The sequence below is a fragment of the Crocodylus siamensis genome, chromosome 2, assembly GCF_052110815.1.
Source record: "Crocodylus siamensis isolate JL-2025a chromosome 2, ASM5211081v1, whole genome shotgun sequence".
NCBI classification, from domain to species: domain Eukaryota; kingdom Metazoa; phylum Chordata; order Crocodylia; family Crocodylidae; genus Crocodylus; species Crocodylus siamensis.
The window spans coordinates 144,671,021-144,694,528 of NC_143396.1; the positions used below are offsets into that span (position 1 = coordinate 144,671,021).

Genomic DNA, 23,508 nt, shown 5'->3' on the forward strand with positions numbered 1-23,508 from the left:
GTGCAGGCTGCTTAGCCCCAGGCTGTGGGGGCTCGGAGTTTTCCTTACAAGCCGCATGCCAGTTAACAGAGCATGCCAGCTTGTAAGGTGCCGGTTACCAGACAGTTTACTGTATTTATTTTAAGATGTGCCATTTGGTATCGTATCTTCCTGCAAGGTGTTTGAAAACTGATGATTTATCAGTTTATATGACTGTTCTTTTTTTCTATTAATTTTTTTTTTAATGGTAAGGTCCTCACAACCGATTCATAACCACAGATTGAAAATATACTAATCCAATTAGTTGTTATAAGTTTTATGTCCCTGATTCTTCAAGATGAAACATCTGTGCAGAGCCCTATCCAAATCTGACACAAGGTCCTGGCCACACAATTCCTTACCAAGATTGGATTCTGTTTGTCCAGCTCTAATTATTATGAAAATGCTGGTGGTTTTCCTCATCTACTCACCCACTAAATTCAGATGTTTACCATCAATTTATAAGCTCACAAAGGAAAAATATTAATTGTGGTAGAAACAGCTCCTCTTTTCAAGATATCCTTACCATCTTCACTGCCCAGTCTTCACCTCCATAAATTTCTCTGGCTTTGAACTGTATAGAGCAGAAGTTGGTAACCTATGATGGCAGAAGCCGGATCTGTCCCACAGTGGTCCAATTCATTCCGCAAAGATCCAGTCTGGCATGAGGGATCAGTGACATGGAGCCATGCCATGCTGCCTATTCCCTCTGCTGCTCTCTTCTCAGGTGTTGAGTGGCTGCTCTGACTCATCTGTGCTTCCCTCACTGCAGAGGTTGGGTTAGTGGGGGAGCTGCCAGCTCAGGGGAAAAGGTCAGAAACTTCTAGGCTGCTGTCGCATCTGTATCGCAAGCTCCAGCCTGCAGTGGCAAAAGGGTGATGACCCCTCAAGAGTCCTAGGAACATAGAATTATTAATGGAGAGAGTTATCTGATGATGGTCTGTCAAGCAAACTTTCACCTCTTAATTATATTGATAGGATATAGGCACTTCTATAGAATGAGGGATCATTTTAAAGGGTTTTGTCAAAGTGAGCAGCCTTATCTTCATGTGGGTTGCATTCATTTGAAACTATTAAACCAGGGGAGGAAATGATTCAACATCCTGGGTAAAACCTTAGGTGTTGACAAATTCTCTGTTTAGCTATATGATTAAACAAACAGAAAAACAACAGATGTATCCCCACTCCTGATCGTTACAGTCTATGGAATTATGAAGAAACAAAAGACATTTTTATATAAAAATTGCTGTGCTTATTTGGCACTCTTCAGAATTTTTTTCTTAAGTTTAGCTACCTAGAAAGAAGTTCCAGAGAATGTTTGCAAAAGCTCTCATGTAGAGAAGTAGATTTAAAACACTGAGTGTTCTAGCTCCTTTATAGAGAATAAAAACTAGAGCTGGTGTGGTGCAAGTTGGGGAAAAATAACCCTGCCTGGCTCCTCCCAGATCTGCTGCCAGTGGGAGCTAGAGCCTGGTTGCTGGGCCCAGCAGTGTAAAAAGCTGCCCTGGCCTGGCCCCATCAGTACAAAAAGCTGCCCTGGCAAGCAACTCAGGGCTACTCACTCTCAGGTACTTCTGGGGCCCAGCCAATTGGTACCTGGGGACATGACCCCTTTTGCCAGCTGGACTGCTGAAGCACCCCTGAGACTTCCCTGCACCCTTTACCTACTTCAGCAGTCTTGAAGTAGGGGCTGCTGTCTGGCTGTGACCTGCTGTGCACCTGCCAGACCCGGATGGGGACTGCATAGCCAGTAGAGGCATCTGCCCTTCTGGACCAGTGGGCTGTGGGTGCAGAGTTGGCCTTTATGCAGCACTACTGCCATGTGTACCCCTGCCCAGCCATCTGGGCAGATATTGCCTGGAAGATGTTCCCAGTGTGGTGGCCTGCTTTGAACTGTTAAAACATGTCCTCCTGGCCCCATTTGGCTAGAATGTCAGCCACTTCCAGCTGGGTCCAAGGTGCCTGCTCTGAGCAGGCTCCTCTGCCTGTGTCCTGCCACTAGTCTCCCCAGCAGGAATTCTGGTGTGCCCTAGCTGAAAACTGAAAAATCCTTGATTTAAAAAAAAAAAAAAAATTCCGAAGTCCATGTTCCTCCACTATTAAAACAAAAGATCGCTAGAGAGAGAGAGAGAGATCAGTTGGGCAGTGTTTTATTGATACATCTGCAGTGTTAAAGCAGTTTGGAAGCCTACCAGTGTCTGTCATCATAGTAAAATAAATTATAAATACCTGTATGTTTTGCCTTTGCTGTTTGCCTTTGGTTTTCTTACCATAGAGCAGTTAGAGCTCCCCCCAACCCCTTCACTAACCAGGGTGTGGGGACAACTGCCCCTTCAGCCACAGCTCCCACCAGCAAGTCTCATCCTGTGTGGCATCTGGGCATGCAGAGTGTGTGCTGGGGGGATGTGAGGTTTGCAGAACAGGGTTGGGGGGATGTGGGGAGCTGAGGGTAAGTGTGGGAGACCTGCTCAGGATGGGTGGGTCCTCTGCCCCCTGCAGGGCACAGCCCCCCTGCACAGCTCACAGTTTGCCCCACCAAAGGGCTACAGCCTCCCCACAGGGGCCACAAGCCCAACAGGGGCTACAGCCCCTCCAACAGGGGCCACATGGCCCCCACAGAGGATATCACCCCCACTTGCTCCCCCAGCCCCTGGACTGCTGCCCTGCCCAGCCCCATCCCCTGCCAGCTCCTGTAGCCCCCTTATGGCTGCCCTGCCTGGCCCCACACCCCCACCTGATCCCCTGATGGCTGCTCCACTAGACCCCAACCCCCGTAGCTGCTACTGCTGGTGAGTGCAGGGCTTCCCCCACAAATTGTCCTGATTCTGGGGCTGCGCAGGGCACTGATAGGTGGGACTTGGGGGGCCATGTGGGGGATGGGCCCAGCGATCAGGGAGCTTGAGGGGCAAGCAGGGGATGGGGCCAGGCAAGGCAGTGATAGAGGGGCACAGGGGGCAGGAGGGGGATGGGGCCGGGCTGGGCAGCTATCAGGGAGGCTCGGGGAATGGGTGGAGGATGGGGCTGGTGGTGGTCTTCCCATGGTCCCCTTCCCCCTCCCCCTCCTCCAGCACCACCACCATTTATGGCATGGAGCCCAGGTCCAGCTCCCTGCGGCTGGCGTGCTACCTGCCCTGCACGTGCATGTAGCATGCTTTAGCACCAGGACAAGAGCCAGCCATAGAGATGCTCTGGCTGACTACCAGAGCATTTCTGGAGGACCCAAGCCTCTGGGCATGGTCCTGGACTGTGCCCTGTGGCAAAGTAGGGGGTCCCTGACTAGCCACGGGGCTAGTTTACCCACCTGCCTCTGGGCACACTACCCACTTGTCTCTCCTGCCATACCTTGTTAATTAATCATGTTGGTAGTTAAGGCAGGAAGCTGCCTATTTTACACCCCGATGTTGTGGGGGCAGGGGGCTATCCACAGCTCCATTGCACCCCCACACCGCACCCCAAGCCTCACAGATGGCATCTCAGGCAGTTGACTCAACTGTCCCCTTCACCCTTTAGCTGTGGCCCCCAATCATGGGACCTTTAGCTTCCATAAGCCCTGGCCCCATCTCAGGCCAGTTGGGACCCTGAACTTCTTTGCTCATCATGGGTGTCCCTCGTGATAAGCCCCTGGCCCTTCTGACCCTTCTAGTCCTGGCCCCAGCATGGACCAATCAAGTGCCTCAGGGGTGGATTTTCACCTCCTGGCTGCAGTTAGGGATCAGGGTCCCCCATTCCTGGTTCAGGTGCTCCTGGAAGCATGCCTGGCCCTGCAGGGTCACTCCTCCAGCAGGCTTAGGTGCCTCCAGAGCTTACCTGGTATACCCAGAGGTGAGGGCTGGGGTTAAGGCACCCCTACTTGCCTTTCACCAGGGTGATAACTGGCCTGGCATTTCCTGGGGTCTCCCGCACCACTGAGAGCCCCACCAGGCCACCCACTCCCAGCAGGGTGCAGTTTTAGGTCATGCCCAGGACCAGGAGCCTCCAAACCATCTCCTACAGCTCCTGCCCTTACCTCCAGGATGTTCCAGGCAGTGTTACTGCCTGCCCTGCCAGCAGCAAACTGCCCTGTTTATATAGGCAGCCATAGATCTAAAATGGCTGCCGCAGTTAAGCACCTGCTGGCTGCTTGGCTTGGCCCTTAAAGTGCCAGGCACCAACAGTGCCCTGCCACATGCCCTGCCCCACTTTTTCTGCCTGGGGTATTTTTTGACCCCTGGATATCCAGGGATCTAATTTTGCCCCCGCATTGCAAATTTGCAGTTCAGGGAACTTTTTTTTTCATCTGGACGTGACCTAGTTGTATAGGGCAATGTTCTCCTGTGCTCTTGTTCAAAGAGAAACCAGTGAGGTCACCACATATAGTGATTTAGGTCAACTATCTCATTCTTCCTTCATAACATACCCTGTCCTAACGCAAGGTCTGACATCAGCATGACCACTGCAGTTCTTATTAGAGTGTATTGTGGTCTTGTAATGGCCTTTCATTTGTAGTTTTATAGTTTGGATACGTAAGTTTCTAGGCTAGAAGTATGCTTTATTAATTTCAGAAAATGGTAAGTTTGAAGATTTCACTGCCTGCATATATGTCTGCATGCTGGTATCTTTCATTCTTAATTTTATATCTTGTATTAACTATGGGGAAAATACTGGGTCAGTAACTGTTAGCACGTTTTCCAGTCCACTTGTGTGAAGGAGAGTATAAATGTTGTTTAACCACACAAATAAGGATTTATTTGGAAGAGGCTCCTAAAATGCATTCCTTTAGGTATCTGATTGGAGTACAGGCTCTGATTTTCATCCAGTAATTTAAAGTGTTTAATTGCACTGAAGTGCTCACGTTAAGCAGCCCTCTTTCAGATTGTGCGAGTCCCCTGTCATAGAGTTTGGTTAAGATAAAGCCACCTTTCAAAGTAATTAGAAATAGTTTCTATTTTGGACTGAACCAGGTGATCAGCACCTCATGGTTCTACTCCGTACATAAAATAGTCTCTACCTTAGATTCCTAGGCTTTTATAGTGTTACCAGTACTGCCCTTCTACCAGTCTTGTTTTTAAAGGTAAGATTGTACCAAAGGCATGTTTTGCTTTAATGCATATGTTTTTCATCATGTTTGTTCCAGCACAGATTTTTGATCAAATAAATTCTGGGATAGTTAAATATGGACACCCCATCTAATTTATATGCCTGGAAAAATCATGCTAGCTTCTTCTTTTTGTTCCCAAAAAAACACTACCTCGGATTTAGCAGAGTTGATTTCCAACTTGTATGAAACACAATATTGTTGAAAAGCAACTAATAAACTTTGAAGGCCTATCTGGGAATGTGACATTAATAGTGCATTCATCATCTACATAAAGCAAGAAATCATTCAATATTGTGGATGCATGGAATTGATTCCCTGTTAGTTCATGTTTTAGATCATGCAGGAATAGATAATATGTTAGTGAAGTGGTAATTTGCAAGAAGGACAGAGCTGTTTATCTTATACAATCTCCATTTTCTTTTGTATCTCCATTATAATATCCCAAACGTTGCTGTGAGGTAGGAAAATACTGGTCTCCCTGGAGACCTGAACCACTGTGACTAAGTAACTTGCCTAAGGTCCTGAAGGTCTATAGCACATAAGAAAAAACATTCTAGATTTCCTGTGTACAGTCATAACTACAAGTCCAACCAGTTTTCAAAAGTAATAGAATTAGGCTAACAAGCTTGCGGTAAGCATATGAACCTTGAGCATGCAATTGTGTACTAGCATAGCAGTTTCTAGCCAAACTCATTTTACTCTTTGTTAGATATTTAATCCTCACACATGGGTTTTCCTCCCCCCCAAAATACTTATTTAAATGTGTGTCTAACTTTTTTAGCTGTTGCAAGTGCTCCCATCATCTGTGCATGTTGGAACATCTGCACGTTTCTAAAATACGGTGCTTACAATACTATATAAGTAAGGTACTTACTTAGATCAGTTTTATGGTTTTCACAGAAACTGTGAAAAATGATGATCTCCGTGATGTCCCAGGAAATCAACCAAAAACAAAAAACCTAATAAAAATGAAATGATGACTCCGCAGAGGGAGCCAGTGATCCTTGCTGGTGATGCAGCTTCCTGGGAGAGGAAGGCATCAGTTGGCAGGGTGGCACAAAGGGCAGCCAGCAGTCAAGATGGCAGCTGCTCCCTTGTTCCTCCCCCCCACTCTGTGGGGCCTCTTTGCCAATCATCACCAAGGGGTGGTGCCTCTCCCCAGTAAGTGTTGAGGGGTGGGGCTGCATGAAGTGCAGCCAGCAGTCAAGATGGCAGCTAGCCCCTCATTACTCCTTCCCTCAGGGCCTCCCTTTCAATCAGCACCAAGGGGTACGGGTGCTGCGAATTTATTGTGAAATCAGCTCTTCAAGCCATGAAAATTGCTTTCTCTCATTGTGAGTTAGTTAAGTCCCTACATATGATGTGGGTGTAGGGGACTTTAGCAGCAGTAGGTTTTTGATGGCTTCATGGCCAATAGCCATTTGAAGGAATCCTTGAAATCCTTGCCTCTTGTATCATTTTGGGACCATCACAGCTACAGTACCAACCTTACAGTACCATACTGTTTTGAGTACAGTAGTTGAACACACAGCAGCTTTTCATAGATTTCATAGATTTTTAGGGTCGGGAGGTACCTCAGTAGATCATCAAGTCTGACCCCCTGCCCTGGGCAGCAAAGAACGCTGGGATCAGAAGACCCCAGCCAGGTGCTTGTCCAGTCTCCTCTTAAAGACCTCCAAGGCAGTGGAGAGCACCATCTCCCTTGGAAGCCCATTCCAGATTCTGGAATGCTTTTATGAAACATTTTGTTCTTATCCTTTTGGAAGCTCGTAAATTAAAATGTTATGACTTTTCAAGGCTAAGAATTACCTTTTTTAATCATATTGAATATTAAACCAAGACTGTAATAAACAAGAGTAAAGCATCAAAGCTTCAGGCTACAAATCAGCTGAGCTTCCAGTGTGTTGTTTATGGACACACTGAAGTGTTTTCCTGAAGCACTCAATAAACTACAATGAAAAGTAATAGACTGGCAGCAAACTACAGGAACCTAATGACTGAAATACAAGTGTTGTTCTAGAATGGAGCTGATCAGCTCTCAAAGAACTACAGTAGTTAGGATTCCAGAGCTGTCTTTCACAATACAAGGGTCAGTGAAGCAAATTAGTTTAAACTCACAGATTGTCTTCTTTTGTCAAGAGGACTTAAAATCTGACTCAGGCAGAAGAAATACAGGCTAATATCTCATTTGGGATATTGTTAGAAGTTCACTCCAGGAATAATAATGTACACTGCTACATCTCCAGCAGATTTGGCAGACATTTATTTGGCAATGTGCCAGTGACTGTTTTCAATCAGTTTTTTCCCAGAAGGGAAACTACAATAGGTTGAAAATCAACATACGTAATGTTTGTATACCTTAAATTAAAACAGCTGGATATCATCCCTATAATTTAACAAAATGCTGCTTGAGTTGGAGCATAGATATGATTAAGCTACTTTATGCCTGGATTGCACAGTAGGTTTGGGGGGGGGGTTCAATTTATATTCACAAAAATTTCAATATAGCTTTCAAATGTTTCTATAAAAAGGTCTGTTGAGTAGAAGAGACATAGCAACTGAGTTTTCTCTAAGCCTGCCTTTCCCTTGGGATATTAATAGTCAGCTATTACATTTTGTGTTTCAACAAATGGTGTTTGATGGATTCAGGCTTTAAATATACCTTTGGAGCATTGAAGCCACTTGCTGGACAGTATGGTTACGTACTGTCATAAGTACTTTTTCAGGTAGCGTTTATAAAATTAGGTGAATACTTATCAGAATGTTACATGACAAAAACATCTGGTAGCAGAGAGCCCTTTTTTCAAGGTTGCCTACATTCTAATGGTCATCTGAACACACTTGTAGAAGCAGTATCTTATTCTACCTATTAGTGAGCCTTTCTTAAGGGAAAAAAGAAATAATTTCAAAATAACTTATTTGCCTGATATATTGAGAAGTCTGTTACAAGTCACCATCTTCTGATACTGTTTGAAAGCACAGGAGAGGTTCCTCCAAATGCCTAAATATATAGAATTTGAACATATCTAATTCACCACGTAATAAAATTTGGAGCAAAAAAACTGTTACAATAATTATTCTGCCCTTGAAAATTTTATGTGAACGCTTATTTTAAGTTTATAAAGCTGTATCTCAAGAGATTGTAACACCATAAAATAACAATAATTAATAAGATCCAAGATTTTTAAATTCCAAGTTACATAGTGATATCTCTCTCCAGATGATACCTAAGGCAGTGGTTCCCAACCTTTTTTGTACCAGGACCCATTTGTAAACATCGATGGCCAGTACTGACTCAGTGTCCCTCACTCCCAACCCACTGCCCCCTACCCCCAGTCCCCAGCCCTGCAGGGGCCAAGCAGCCCTTGGCAGTCTGAAACTCTGCCAACCTGCAAAGGAAAAGACATGGTTTCCCATGTTTTTCTTCTTTAAAGGAGGATCCATTTTTTAAAGTTTGTTGATCCATTTTTAAAGTTTGTTCATGACCCTTTCATATATTCTTGTCACCCATTTTAGGTTGCAACCCATGGGTTGAGAAACACTGCCTTAAGGCATCCTCAACTTCAAAACAGCAAACCTAGACAGGTCATAAGGCATAAAAAACATTACATGACACTGAGTTATAAAATTGTAGGTGGTATCTTTGAAGCTCAGCCTCTTGAAGGCTCAGATAAAGCATAGTGGCTTCTTAACGTGGCAGGGGAAAAACAATGTATCTGTGTCTAAGAAAGCAGTTTTACTTCACAGGAGAACTGCTCTTCTGGTGTGGTTCAGTACTTGCCAAGGTGCAGCAGCTTCAAGTCCAGTTTATGGAAATGGGACTCCCGTGCTTGCTCCAAGGGCCTTATCACTAAGGGCAAGCAAAACTCTGGGGCATCCAAACCCTAAGCCTCCAGGCTTGGGCCTGCAAGTAGGATGCCCACCAAAGGTTTCGGAAACATCTGAAGCTCCAGGTGAGGGTGGAGGATGTTTGCCAGTAGCAGGGCCACTTATAGTTCTGGACTCTTGGATTTAAAATTAGTTTTGGCTAATTTGGCCTCAGATACTTTTTTAAAAAATACATAATTTGTATCTTTGAAGCATAGGTGAAATATGTAAAATATGGCTATAATATTGTTTAAATTATGTCAGTCTAAAAAAGACCATTTGGTAATCAGACAGTATTAAAATAAATATTTTTGGAAATATATTTTAAATATTAATATTACTTCTGAGCTTACTAGGCTTAAAATGCATTCTAGACCACTTCAGAAATATTGGTTTGGAGTTATTCATTCACACAGGAGAAATCTTATAAAGTAGCTTTTACAGTATTTTCAGGTAAACCAATGTTGCTTTAGAGATTATTGGATAGCTTAGTAAAATCCATAACTTTGTTTAATTAATTGAAAATACATCTACAATGCATTTTTCTCATTCCAGGAAAAAGTTTAATGGAAAGTGCACCAGAAGGATATAAGACTCAGTTCTCTCAAAACTCTGCGCTTAACAAAGGTCTTAGTAAGTCTATGGGATTCCTGTCCATGAGAGAGGCACAAGGAGAGGGAGAATTTTTTCTGGATATTTCCTCAGATTACAACTCTGGACATGAAGACACTTGCTGTCCCTATCGATGTAGAACTGATGACTTGGAAAGAAAAAATAAGCTTGGGGTAAATGCTTCCTGCAGGCGGAAGGTTTGGGCTTCCTCCACAGACTTGCTACGCACAACTGATAAAGCAACTGAAAGAGACCATTCTGGAGAGTGTCGCAGGCACAACCATCATTATGACACAGTTACAGTACGGACTTTAACTACCACCAGGAACAAAGAAGCAAGATATTCTGATGGGAGCATAGCACTAGATGTCTTTGGTCCACAGAAACTGGATCAGCTGCGCCAGGCGTCAGAAACATCAACGTCTGCGGCATTATTAAGTGCTTTTGACAGAATCAGAGAGAGACAGAGGAAATTGCAAGTTCTGAGGGAAGCCATGGATGTAGAAGGTTAGTGTGATTTGCGTGCTGTGTTGATGAGTGGAACACTTACCACAAGTGGCTTTCTCTATTTGATCACGACTATCACTTAATCTTCATTTTTTAAGTAAACTGAAAAACATAAGGAGGGTTGCTTCCTTATTGAAGAGCTATTGCTATACTGGTTCAGAATAGTGGCCTGTTGAGTCAGGTATTCATGTTTTACATTAGTCCACAGCAGAGACTTAGAGTGCTTACAGATGTGGGGGGAAAAGAAAAAAACAGTCCTTTACTGTCAGCTCAGTGTGCCTCCACACCAAATGGAGTGCTTGTCCGGAAGAGGTATTGCATCAGTTTGACCTGGCTCACCCAGCATCTGTATAACTCACGTGCTTCAGTGGGGCTTTTTGGCACTTTTATTTAGTGGCTGAAGCACACAAACTACAGAGACATTGGGGAGCCAGGTCAAACTAATGCCGTTCCTGTTTCGGGAAAGCACTGTTTTTTTAATTTTGTTTTTTTTCCCCATCTCTGTCAGCACCCAAAATATGTAGATCTACTCCACTTCCTCCCCCTACCGCTGGAGATGCAGTCTATGCAGGGTTGAAGCGCACTGGGGTGTTAGAGGAAAGCTTGAAATGCCACAGCTGTTTCTGTACCACCCTGAAGGACTTGAGTTTCTCTTGCTATCAGTATTTCATCTTTCATAATGCTACTCTTAATGTGGAAGAATGAAAGTTGTGGGGAAGAGGGGGAAACACTGGCATGGAGAGAAACACTGTATCTGGAATTAACATCAGACCTTTAATGATTCATCTCCTAGGTTTCCAGATGGAGGCGTTTTCCATTAAAAAATATTTAGTTGAAGGGCACTGCATCAATAAAGGGACCGCAAGGCTTCATTTTTTTGTTTCCTCTGAAACAGAACTCTTGTGCTCCTAAAATGGAAAAAAATGGAGTAAATAAAATAAAAAACATTACATGACATTGAGTTATACTGTTTTTCAGAGGCTTTTTGTGTTTTTCAGAGGCTTTTTGTGTTTGAATAAAGTTGGTTTTTTTCCTTTTAAACTGCTTACTTTTGAAATATCATTGTCTTTGGCAATTTTGTTTGAAAACATTTAAAGTTAATCTATATTAGTGTAGCTAATCTATTAATTAGTTTAACCTCCAGTCTCTGAAGACATGCAGTTCATGAAACTAAAGAGCAAGCCACTCCCTGCACTAACAAGGAAAATAAAATAGTTTCACTGTTCAAGAGCTCTTCTCTGTGCATGTTAGTATTGCACAGTTGCAAAACCCAAGACGTGGCCAATCCCACTAATGAGCAACAGTTTGTCATTCCCATTCAGACAGTTTGTGGATACTCAAGAAATCTTAGCATGTCCATGCCCTGAAAAAAAATGTTGAGATGATTCAAATGCAGGAAAATACCAGATTCACACAAGGAAGGGTGAAAGTACAGTTAGTGATAATAGATATGCTGGCTTCTAGGCCTGTGCGAATAGGGAAGCATTCAATACTCCACTGCGGGTGGGGGGTGGGGCGCGATGGGGGTGTGGCTCACTCTGGGCAGCAGCAGGGCATAGTTCCTGCTTCCAGCGCTCATGCGCCCGCATCCCAGCCCTCCCCGTCCCCCTCCTAGAGTAGCGCATCCCCCCCATCCCAGCTTGGCTTTTTGTCCCAGTCCCACCCCCAATCCCTGCCTCCCCCATGCCCCTTCCCTCCCTTCAACCTCAAAAGACTTACCAGATAGAGGCAGCTGTGTCAGCTGCCTGCTTAGTCTATGGCCAAATATCCAAAGTGGCTAAATCTTTCCTGAAGTTTTTCTGAATTGATTCTGATGCTTTGAATCGATTTGGAGCTTTTAATTGGTCTCCCGATTCTATTTGGATTTGGAGATTCAGTCACTGAATTGGGCCGAATCTCTTTCAAATTGAATCAGCTACTGAAGCTGCGCACAGCCCTACTGGCTACCTGTTTGGTGCTGAGTGACTTATTTACTTAGAGAAGATGCAGACAATGATTGATGATTGATGTTCCATCATTAAGAGTTCACAGTATTGTTTAGTAGAAAAGGTTATAAAATAATTTGCCGGTATGGGCCTGACTTGCAACATACTCATCTTAATCTGCCCTTTAAAAATTAAATATCTGTATACAAGAGCTCTATCGTGCTTTCCCTGCTCAGGCAAGGATTTTGGTTTTCTCAATAAAGAATTTTAGATTAGAATTTTTTGTCAATGTAATCTTCAAAAAAGGGCTCTTTTATTTTTTTGTTAATGCTGTTTTCTATATTTGTCTACTAACTATTCAAAAAAGGCTTTACCTAAAATCTTGTTCTGAAAATGAATTCCCAATGAGACTTATTTGTAACGTTTTCAGTGAGGAACATTTTTAGCAGGCTGGAATTCAAAGGTTTTTGATTTTGGAGGTACTTACTGTATGTTTGTACTGGATGGGAAGCAGCATTTGTATAAAATATGAATTGTCTTTTCTTTTTTCCTTTCCTATGCTCCGCATTCTTTACTTTCTGGTCTTTAGGATGGAACATGTTTCCCTAGTTTCCTCAAAAGGGGATACTGCCACACCTTCATTCCTCCCGGCTTTATTCCAGCATGTCTGTGATGTCTCTGAGCTCCAGTCTCAGCTGAATATGCTAGAGAGTTTGGGGGTAAGGTGTAAAGAGGAGGAGGACTGTTGAAATAGTCCTGTTTTAAACATGACCCAGGCATCCCCATGAAAATGGTTTAAAAAAATGGTTAATTTGAGCAAAACAATGGGACACTTGGGACAGGTGTTTAAAACAGCGCTGTCCCAGTAGAAACGGGATCTATGGTCACCCTACTTATCTTGCCTTTAATAAATTGAATTAAGGGTCTAAACTCTTTCCCTTTATGAACCTAGGCATTTTTGGCCTTCTCCACATGCTGTGGACACATAAGCATGCATGCATAGACTGAGCATTCCCTGGAGACTATACACTGGTCAGGCACATGTACCTTTGTATAACTCAGATAAAAGGGTGGATGGAGAGAGGAAGGGGAGGTGAGGAGGGCTTTCCTATATCTCTGCCCTAGTAGCTTAATGATTTGGACACTTATCCAGGAAGTTGGAGACTCAGGTTCCAGGTTTTTGTTACCCAGAGCAGGTTTGAACATTTATTTTTCTGATTTCCTAGCACTGTGTTCTAACCATCATGTTACAGGTCAAGCTTTAGCCAGTTGTATCTCCAGTGCTCCTTTTGAAGGTGAGTCACTATCCCTTGTATTTAATACTAATTGGATAAAGCAGGTGGAGACCATTGCAATGGGGAATTTTCAGCCCTTTTGGGAGCAAGGCTGCAATCTGGAACCCAGGGTCCTCACTCATCCAGCCCAGCAGCCATCTCATTGAGATATGCACCCTATAGCTTGTTCTGTCCCTTCTGGCCCACAATCTCCCTCTGTCTCATCCATGTAGGAGTCCAGCTTCAAAAGGAATGGTAGAGAGGGAAATGGATAATTCCTAACCTGTAGCATGGTGATTAAAGCATTCTGCTGGCAATTCAGAGCCACCTACATGGCTAAAAAAACTACTGTTTGGACACACAAAGGAAAATAGAATTCTATCAATTTGAGGGATTTTTTTTGCAGAGAGAAATATGAATTTGTCTTTATCTTGCTCGTTTTGTTATGCAGAAGAAAGCTGTAATACGCAAAGAGTATCTATATCTAGCACATACAAATTTGAATGCCTATTTACTAGGTATGTCCTACCATGTATGGTGGTACCTTTTGGAATGCACATGAGAGAGATCTTCAAATCTGAACATCAGCTCATCATTTCAAGGAAGCTCATGGAAGGTGCATGGGTGAAGCTGCCAGTTCACTGGGTAATGGAGATTGTGTAACTCATCCTCAAAGAGCGAGTAGAAACAGTTAGGTAGCAACAGAAACAATCATCACAGTTGCAGATTGTCTGCCTCTTGCAGAATGTGCAGTTTAGGGGAAGATTGTCTAGAACCAAAGAAGAATGAAGTGATAGGACTTAATGAAAAGAATTTCAATGTCCAGCCTCTTTCACAGATCATGCATTCGTACTTGACTTAGTGTGACCTTGAAGGAAGGGGCTGCTAGGTAGAGATGGCTTGTTACTCTCTTTATAGAGCAGATCAAGCATTCTGCAAAAAAGAGCAAGTGTTTAATCACAGGCCTGATTGACAAACCTAGGAAGAGTTGGAAGTACAGTGCTAGCAGAATCCTAACGGGAAACAAGAGTCTTTTTGCAGGACCTTCCAGGTTTTTTGCAGTATTTGACATTTTGTTGCATCAAGGTCCTATTTCTCCTCAATTCATATATATCCTTGTCTGTAAATCTGTTTCTAACCTTTTCTTTCAAATCCCAGAAGGGCAGTTACTTTAGTGCAGACTAAACTTTACCAAATAGAGATTTCTTTTTAAATCACAAGGGAACTTAGCAAACAAAAAAGGCTTACATCATTTTTAAATCAAAATTGTTTTGAGTTAAACTGGCCTTTCTTCTATTTATAAATCTTGAAGTGTTTCATAGATTCAATAGATATTAGGGCTGGAAGGGACCTCATAAGATCATTGGGAAATCACCGAGGGTCAAAGGATCCCAGCAAGATAAACATCCAAATGTTTCTTGAAAGAGTCCAGAGTAGGTGCTTGCACCATCTCTGGGGGGCATCTGTTCCAGGCCTTGGGGGCTTGGATAGTAAAGAAGGTTTTCCTTATGTCCTGCCTAAAACGGTCTTGCAGGAGTTTGTGACCATCGGACCTTGTCATCCCCTGGGGTGCTCTGGTGAACAGGTGTTTCCCCAGATCCTGATGCATACTCCTTATGTACTTATAGGCTGCCACCAAGTCACCCCTGAACCTGTGCTTCTCCAGACTGAAGAGTCCCGTAGCTCACAGCCTCTCTTCATAAGGCCTGTTTTCATGCCCTCTGATCATGCATGTGGCTTTCCTCTGGACTCTTTCAAGCTTCTCCATGCCCTTCCTACGTTGTGGAACCCAGAATTGGATGCAGTACTCTAGCTGCAGCCTCACCAAAGCTGAGTACAGTGGGAGGATGGCATCCTGAGTCTTGCTCGAGATGCATCGGTAGATGCAAGCCTGAGTTTTGTTTGCTTTACCAGCTGCAGTATCGCATCGGTGGCTTATATTCATCTTGTGGTCAATCATGTCCCTCAAGTCTCTTTCGGTCATGGTGCTAGCAAGTGACCAAAAGCATTGCCAAGCCTATAAGTGTGATGCGGCTTTTTATTCCCAAGATGGAGCACCTTGCATTTCTCCGTATTGAATGCTATCAGGTTTTCATCCACCCACTTTGCAAGCCTGTTGAGATTGGCCTAGACCACCAGCCTATCCTCAAGTGTGGAGATTCTTCCACAAAGTTTAGTGTTGTCAGTGAACTTGGCCAGTCCACTTTTGACACCAGTGTCCAGTTTGTTTATGAGGACATTAAAGAGTACAGGTTTGAGAATGGAGCCTTGGGGGACACCACCAGTCACCAAGTACCATGTTGATTCAGTTCCATCAACTACCACTTTCTGGGTCTGACCTCGGAGCCAGTTCCCCAGCCATCAGTCTGTGGAGTAGATGAGGCTGCAGTTGCCCAATTTTTCCTTGAGAACATCATGGGACACCAGGTCAAAGGCTTTTTTAAAGTCCAAATATATGACATCAACCCTTCCCTCTTGTCCAGGTGATACATCACCTGGTTATAGAAGGAAATGAGATTGGTCAAGCAAGACTTACCCGCAACAAACCCGTGTTGGCTATCCCTCAGAATGTTGCCTTCTGTTAACCTGTCAAGAATGTTTTCTTTGATAATTTTTTCCAAAATCTTCCTAGGGATTGAGGTCAGACTGATTGGCTTATAGTTACCAAGGTCTTCTTTCCTCCCCTTCATGAAGATGGGCACTGCATTGGCTCTCTTCCATACTTCAGGTACTTTGCCTGAGCGCCACGAGTTCTCAAATATCCTCAAGCTAACCCTTTGGACTGGTGAAAAACCTACACAAAGTAATCATTAAGCAGTTTGGCTTTTTCCTGGGTGTCAGTAGTCAGCTGCCCCCCACTGGTTTAGCAGGGGTCCAATGCTGCCCTTGTTTTTCTTCCGATTTCCCACATATCTGAAAAAGGACTTTTTATGGTCTTTGATTCATGTAGCCAGATGGTGTTCAGTTGCAGCCTTGGCTTTTCTAGTTCGCTCCCTGCAGGTGCAGGCCAGTGCTGTATACTCCACCTTAGTGATGTTTCTTGTCCTGCATCTTTTATATGCCTCTCTTTTTAGATGTTGGAGGTCCATGAGTTCCTTGCTGAGTCAAGGGGGTTCTTGAGCCCTCTTACCACCTTCCCTACGGGTAGTGATGGAATCCCTTGTGCTTCAGGATTGATTCCTTAAGGAACAACCACTCATCATGAACTCCCCTCCCTGTGAAAACATGGCCTCTTAGGGCCTCAAGGACAAGCCCCCTGAGCTTATGAAAGTCAGCTTTCCTAAAGACAAGGGCTACTGCACTGCTGGCTGACTTGCCAGCTTTGTGATGGATAGTGAAAGTGATCAACTTGTGGTCACTGTCACTCAGCTTCCCTTCAATTCTTAGGTTACTGATTAGATTGCCCCCTTTGGCCAGTACCGGGTCCAGCAGCGCCTTGCCTCTTGTTGGCCCATAAACTTCTTAGGACAGGTAGAACTCATCCATGCATGTAAGGAAGCTTTGTGACCAATCAGATTTGGCTGAGTGTTCATTCCATGAGATTCTCCCATGACAACTATGCACTGAGAGCATGCAGCCTCAGCCAGTTCCCTGGCAAATACATGGTCAGCACTTGTTCTTGTTGAATGACTGTAAAAATATCCCCACACATAAGAGCTGGTGTCCCAAGTGTTCACTCAGAACACATTTTACAACCAAATTAGAAAGCTCAGGAAAATAGGGTTTATAGTAGAAAGATTGACACAACCTTAATTATAGCAGCTTTATAATACAGCAGTCTGCAAAAAAAACCCATACAAACTACAAACCATATAAACTGTGTTATGTTACAATCTACAGTTGTGTTTTAGAATGTTTCAGGTTTAATTTCATAAGCTTCTTAAAGACAACTTGCACTCTTGTGTTCAGCTGTGTTCTTCTGAGGATGAGAACATTTATCTTCTCCATATGCATAAAAATGTGGACAGTTGTTCATTGCCCAGTGCTTAGGTGGGAGATGGAGAAAGAAGAAATATCATAGGTGGTTACAAGCATACATGATTTGCTTCTGAATATTAAAAACAAACTCTCAAAATGTTTCTAGACACTTCCAAGAAAAACTTGGATGCTTATTGTGCTGAGATCATTTGACCCCAGCTGACTTCCTGCCCTTTGGGCGGGAGGCTGAACCCGATGATCTTGCAAGGTCCCTTCGAGCCCTAATGTCTATGAAATCCGTGACATTTTTTCCCCCTTCCCTTCCCTTCCCTCCAAAGAAATTAAAGACATGCCTACTATGTCCATACTTATTGTCTTTTTAGGCTTATACTTTGCTTTTCCAAGTGTTGAGTTTGTTCTGGGTTTTACAGCTATAAAACCTTATAACATGGAGCAGCTATAAAACCGTGTAACGTGAAAGATCATCCTTCCATAGTAAATAGATCTGTGTTGTTTTTCTTGAAACTTGGCAGTTGTTGCTTGGCACCAACAGGGAAATGTCCTCATTTAGAGACTGGAAATATTCTGGCCTGTACATTTAGTGAGTGGCTTGCTGTTCAAAGACCATAGTTAACAACAGACAGGGCTCTTTGGTTAACAGCATATATTCACTTCCCAGCCAATAGCTTTCACCACAATCTTACCACAAAGCTGATTGTATCTTCTGAGAAACAAAGCTGTAAACAGACTTTTGGTTTTTAGATCCCAGGCCTGCCCCTGAATGAGCCTGACAGTACAGCATGTATCAGTTTGATGCTGTTCCAGCATTAGTCTTTTTCCTTCACTCCCCATCCTTTCATGTATTGCGTTGGTAGGCTTTTTGTCATGTTTAATTATTTCTTCTCCAGTGTAAGTGTGCTAAAACTGAAGTGCTTTATTGCTGAAGTATATGTTTACCTTTCTGTCTTACAAGAGTAAGGTTACATGATCTTTAACGAAATGCAGAGAGGGGGCCAAGGAATAGCAGTCACTTATGCTCTGAGGAAGGTTAGTGGCACAAAAACAGAAGGGTGAACAGGCACTGCCATTATAGCTGACTAGATAAAAAGGCAGAGGGGGAGGAAAGAGAGAAAGAACTGCAACTAAAGAGTAGAAGTTGATCTTTCTGAAATTTGCATGTGGAATCCAGGTGTGAGGAAGTGGGGACAGCTGTTTTTTTGTGAGAGATTTGTTTAGTCGGGAAGCATTTGGGTACCAAAAAATACAAAGTCATCTTCTGTTCTCTTGTGATCACCTGGTTCAGTAAACCAGGCATATGTAAATGAGAAGAACCAAACAATTAACTATATTAATTATTTTGGAGCAGTGGGCAACCTCTGCAGACCCTTTGTTTCTCTAGCCAACTAGCTAGCTGCTCTCTAACTGAGGGACATGTTCCAGTTCCCAGCTCCTTCAGTCTCCTTAGTTAAGGAGCATCTCTAAATTATAACTTCTGTCACTACATGTTCTTTCCTTTGCTTTTTATCTCCTGCTTTCCTAGTTTATCCCTCTTGATCTGGCTTTGCTTTTTATGCACTTCTAAGTACGTTACTGGGATGATAACTAGGTGTGAGAGCACACTCTATATTTGGAAGGTCTCTTCCCCCTCAACTTATTTCTCAGCTTCCTTCTCAGCTCTTACCCCTGTGCCATCCAGCACTACTAGTTTTATTCTGCCCTCTTTCTTTAAGACCACTTCTTATTTTCAGTCTGTCTTCTTGATTTTTACCACCACAGTTTTTCCCTCTCTTGTGTTCTACTGATTTTTTTTTTATGGTACCCTCAACTTGTTTTCATCCAGTTATATATATCAGGAAACCAAAAAACAACCTCCAAACTGATTTGCAGCCTCCAAATCGATTTGGAAGACAATCTTTCAGGGGAACAGAAACTGAGAAGAGGCAGGGAGAACAGGGAGGGAAAGAGTGATAACTGTAGCTAGCCAGTGACTGTGATCTTTCCCTGAGTCCCCTTCTGATCACAGTGCTCTGGGGGAGGGACATAGAAATAGCATACAAGCCTCTGCCTGCAGCCTTTCTGTCCCTTTTGTCAGCTGTTTCTACAGCTGAGCAACAGCGTCTGAAAGGTACTGCTGGACTGGCTTAGCTTCCTAGTCAGTCTTCTCCTAGTCTCTCTTCTTGGAAAGGATTGGATACAGCTTCCTAAATACCCTCACCTAGAATCCCTTTGCTTATCCCTATCCAATCCATTTCTTTCAACTTAGTCGTCCCCCAAAAACCTCGTATTAGTTCTTGTTATGTTTTTCCCCCACACTTTAAAAGAAAGCTGTATTTTCCCTGGCAGTATGATCCATCACTGTGCAGGAAAGCACATACATACATATACTCACACACATACAGTAAAGACAACCAAGAAGAAGAGATAGTAGTCAGACACATACAGTAATCAGAGACGAGGAGGAGATATTAGCTAGCAAAATACAAACAGAGAAGAAGACACCCGTACCACCTCCCCTAACATCAGAAATAGCCACCAGCACCAGCAGGACAGTCTCCTTCACCCCAATTTCATCTCCCAGCATGAGCTTCCCAGTGCCAGAGGAGGAGCTGAATCTGGAAACAGGGGACCTGAATGCCCTAACAAAAGAAATTCTAGGGAATGACGGGGAATCTGAGTTTGTGCTCCACACCCCTCAAAGTTCCACTAGAACCTTCTCTGGAAGGTATCTCGGAAGAAGTTCAGGTTGAGGTTGTTGAGGCAAGTGGCTCAGCTGAGTCAGCTCCTGCTGTTGTTGTGCCTCAACCTGCTGCGGAGGGGGATAGGGCAGGATCCACACCCTCAACCCAAAAGCTAGGGGGTAGTGTAGTGTGGGATAATTTTGAAATGGCAAATGATCCCAAGTATGTCACCTGTCAGCACTGCCAAAGCCAGATCAACTGAGGCAAGGAAGCATGAAACGCTTTACCCCATGGTAATGCTGCTGCATCTCAGGAAGCAGCACCCCCTTGCCCTTACTCCTCCTCAGCCTGGCAGCAGTGGGAGCATGCACAAGGGGAAGTCCCCCTCTTGCTCCAAAGCCTCTGTCCCCATGAAGAAGAGGCAGGCCAGACTGGAGCGGTGGGGGAAAGCTGCAGAAAAGCAAGGCACATTGCAAGGGTGAGCGAGGTCATCCAGAGCATTGCAGAGATGCTTGCTGTGAATAACCAGCCCTATCTTTAGTTGAGCTGCCAAAGTTCAGGTGGCTCATGGCACTCGTGGCCCCATCCTACCAACTGCCTGCATGCACCACCTTTAGCAGGATGGTGGTGCCCTCCCTGTATGAGGCATGCAGAGAGTACTTGAGGGAGGAGCTGCAGAAGGCAGGTCCACAGGTAGCCTCACACTTCACCTCCAATATCTGGAGCAACCGGGGTGGAGATCATTTCTACCTCTCCCTCACAGGGCACTGGTGCAGTCAGTCAAGGTCTCAGTGGGCTGTCCTTCAAGCAGAGGTGAAGGATGAGTCCCATGCAGCAAGGGAGATCATAGTGACCAGGTACCGCATGGTAACCACGGCTTCATGGTTACTGACAGCGGGGCCAATATGGTCAAGGTGGTCTATGATGCCAACTTTGTTGGCATCCGCTGTGTAGCACACAAGTTCCACCTCATAGTCAGGGGCACCTTAGAGGAGAACAGGGCTGCCACTGATGGTGCTGTCACTACCACCCAGATGATTTCAAAATGCAGGAAGGTGGCAGGCTACTTCCACCTCAGCATCAAGGCAGACAAGATGCTACAGGACAGAGAGGCAGTGCTAAGCATCCTGCAGCACAAAATCACAGAGACTTGGTGGAACTCCACATTCCTGATGCTAGGAAGGCTGGTGGAGCAAATGAAGGCCATCCATGAGATGACCTTGCTTGGGGAGACTGGGATCAGCAGCCTCCTTAACAAAGCGGAGTGGGATACCATCTCCCAGATCTTGGTGGTCCTTAAGCCCTTCCTTGAGGCCACCGAGACCCTCAGTGCTGGCTATGCTGTACTTAGCTAGGTGATCCCCATAGTCAAGGAACTTGAGAACAAAATGGAGAAGTTCTAAGGGATCAGTGTTCCTGGCTGGGGCAAGCTGCTTTCACCAGATGTGCAGGCACTGGTGAAACGGCTAAAGGAGGGCATCAAAAAAATGTCTTGATCCTTTGAGGTCCAGTACAGTCCACATGCTGGTGGGCATGAGTAACCTGAGGGTGAGCTAGAGGCAGCATGCACTGCATCACCAGCCATCAAGGGAAGAACATCTCCCTGCTGAGTTCCCATGCCAGGATGAACTTGGAGGTATGAGCTGGGGCCATGGGGAAGGAGGAGGCCCCAGTTCCTGGGCTTGACCTAAAACTGCTCCCTGCCAGGGTCAGGAGGCCTAGTGGGACTGCCAGTGATGTGGCAGCCCCAGGAAATGCCAGGACTGAGGACCTGTCTGGTGAAATGTGGATAGGAGGTGCCTTATAACCTTCAGCCACCACACACGCGCACAGTCCTGGCTGGGGAAAGCCCAGACCCCTAAGATCTTTGAGAGGCCTGAGGCTTGGTGGTCGCAGTGGAATTGTGAGGCTTCAGGTGATCTCAGCCTAGCTGCCTGGGATGCCATCTGTGAGGCATGGGCTTTCAGGTTTAAACTCTGTCAGGCTGAGGAAGCATCTAGTTGGTTTGTGTGTGCTCTTCCTGGATGGAAGGAATAGTAAAGAAACCAGAGGCTGGCATGCAATGCAGGCAAGAAAGCCAGTCAGTGAAAATGGAAATGGAGGCATCAGGGGGTAACAGACAGGCCAGGGTAGCGGGGAAGGGGGATGTAGCAGGTAAAAGTGGAGAGATACCTGGGGAGTCAGATGTCTGGCAGGTTGCAGTGTGTCATAAATCCAATGTGTATATTGAGTCCATGAGTTTCTCTATATAGGAGGTTGATGAAGTGAAGTTCATAGGTCTGTCTGTGGAAAGTGGCTTGTAAATTCCCTTTGAGGATCAGGACTGAGAGACTGGAGACAGAGTGGTTTGCTTGTGAGAAATGTGCTCTCACAGGCACATTGGGTATTCTTGTCTGTAATACATTCTGGTGTGCAGTTTGTGGGGGTATTGGAGATATGCTGGCAGGTTTCTTGTCATGGTATGATCTGGATCCATTTGGTGTGTTTTGGGCTGGAGGAAGTTGGCTTCTGGTGATGAGGTTATCAAGGTTTGGTGCTTGTTTGATTTTACAAACCACTTTTCACAGGCGGGCCTATGAACTTCACTTCATCAACCTCCTAGATAGAGAAACTCATGGACTCAATATAGACATCGGATTCATGACACGCTACAATCTGCCTGACATCTGACTCCCCAGGTAGCAGCAGGTACTTCTCTGCTGTTACCTGCTACGTCCCCCTTCTCCCCTACCCTAGCCTGCCTCTCACCTCCTAATGCCTCCATTTCTATTTTCACTGACTGACTTTCTTGCTTGCATAGAGAAAACATTCATGAGAGAGAATACTTGTCCACTAGCTTTAAGGATGTCTGAGCTGAAAAATTCAGATTCATGTTCATATGACAATTCCGTTCTCCTCCAAGATTTTGGCAGAGGGCAGTTGGAACAAAGGTATTATTCCCTCAGCTCCATTTACTTAGCTTTTATTTTAAAAAACATTAAGTAATTAATTGCATATGAGAATGGTCTCTGTCTGTCATTTTTAAACTAAATAGTTACCTGTACTAAAACTCCACATTGATCTCAGGAAAACTGTTGTTGTTATGCTCTAAGAACAACAAATGCTTACATGGGAAAGTGATGTTAGGAACATTTTATGTCTTTACATAAAGGCAGTATAAAAAACAATGTGGCAGGTAGAATTACAGAAGGATAGTGACTTGTGAGTATGGTTGCCAGCAGCTAGCAAGCAGTAATAGTTCACCAGAATTCCACTGACTGCAGTTTTTGGGACATACCTAGGGCTGGACCACATGGTCCACAATGAGGAGGCAGAGGATGAAATTAAAAAAAAATGTTCATAAACTCACGGGGGGCGGTCCATGAAAACGTCAACACAAGACTTCCAACAACCTTTAGACTAAATAGATGAATTCTTTTGTGAACGAACCCCAGAAAAACAATTGAATTTATGTTTTCTCTTGTAATCCCTTTTTTTACTTACCTCATTGTATGAAAGTTTAGCCAGGGTGTCTGCGAGCCTGCTATAAGTCAGCAATATTATAATATTATGTATTATTTTTAAGTAGAAGCAAATTAAGCCCCCATTCGCACTATGCCTTACAACATAGTGTGGAGACATGCTTAGGTATT

The 23,508-nt window shown here is 44.3% G+C and overlaps 1 protein-coding gene across 6 annotated transcripts in view; it reads left to right on the forward strand.

Annotated features, from left to right (window-relative positions):
* Window positions 1-23,508, forward strand: part of PTPN13 (protein tyrosine phosphatase non-receptor type 13) — a 238,727-nt gene that overhangs the window by 115,139 nt on the left and 100,080 nt on the right. For all 6 annotated transcript variants that reach the window (XM_090037019.1, XM_090037020.1, XM_090037021.1 and 3 more), the window contains one exon: window positions 9,518-10,081. In XM_090037019.1, coding sequence (XP_089893145.1) covers window positions 9,518-10,081 — 564 coding nt within the window. The remainder of the gene's footprint in view (window positions 1-9,517; window positions 10,082-23,508) is intronic.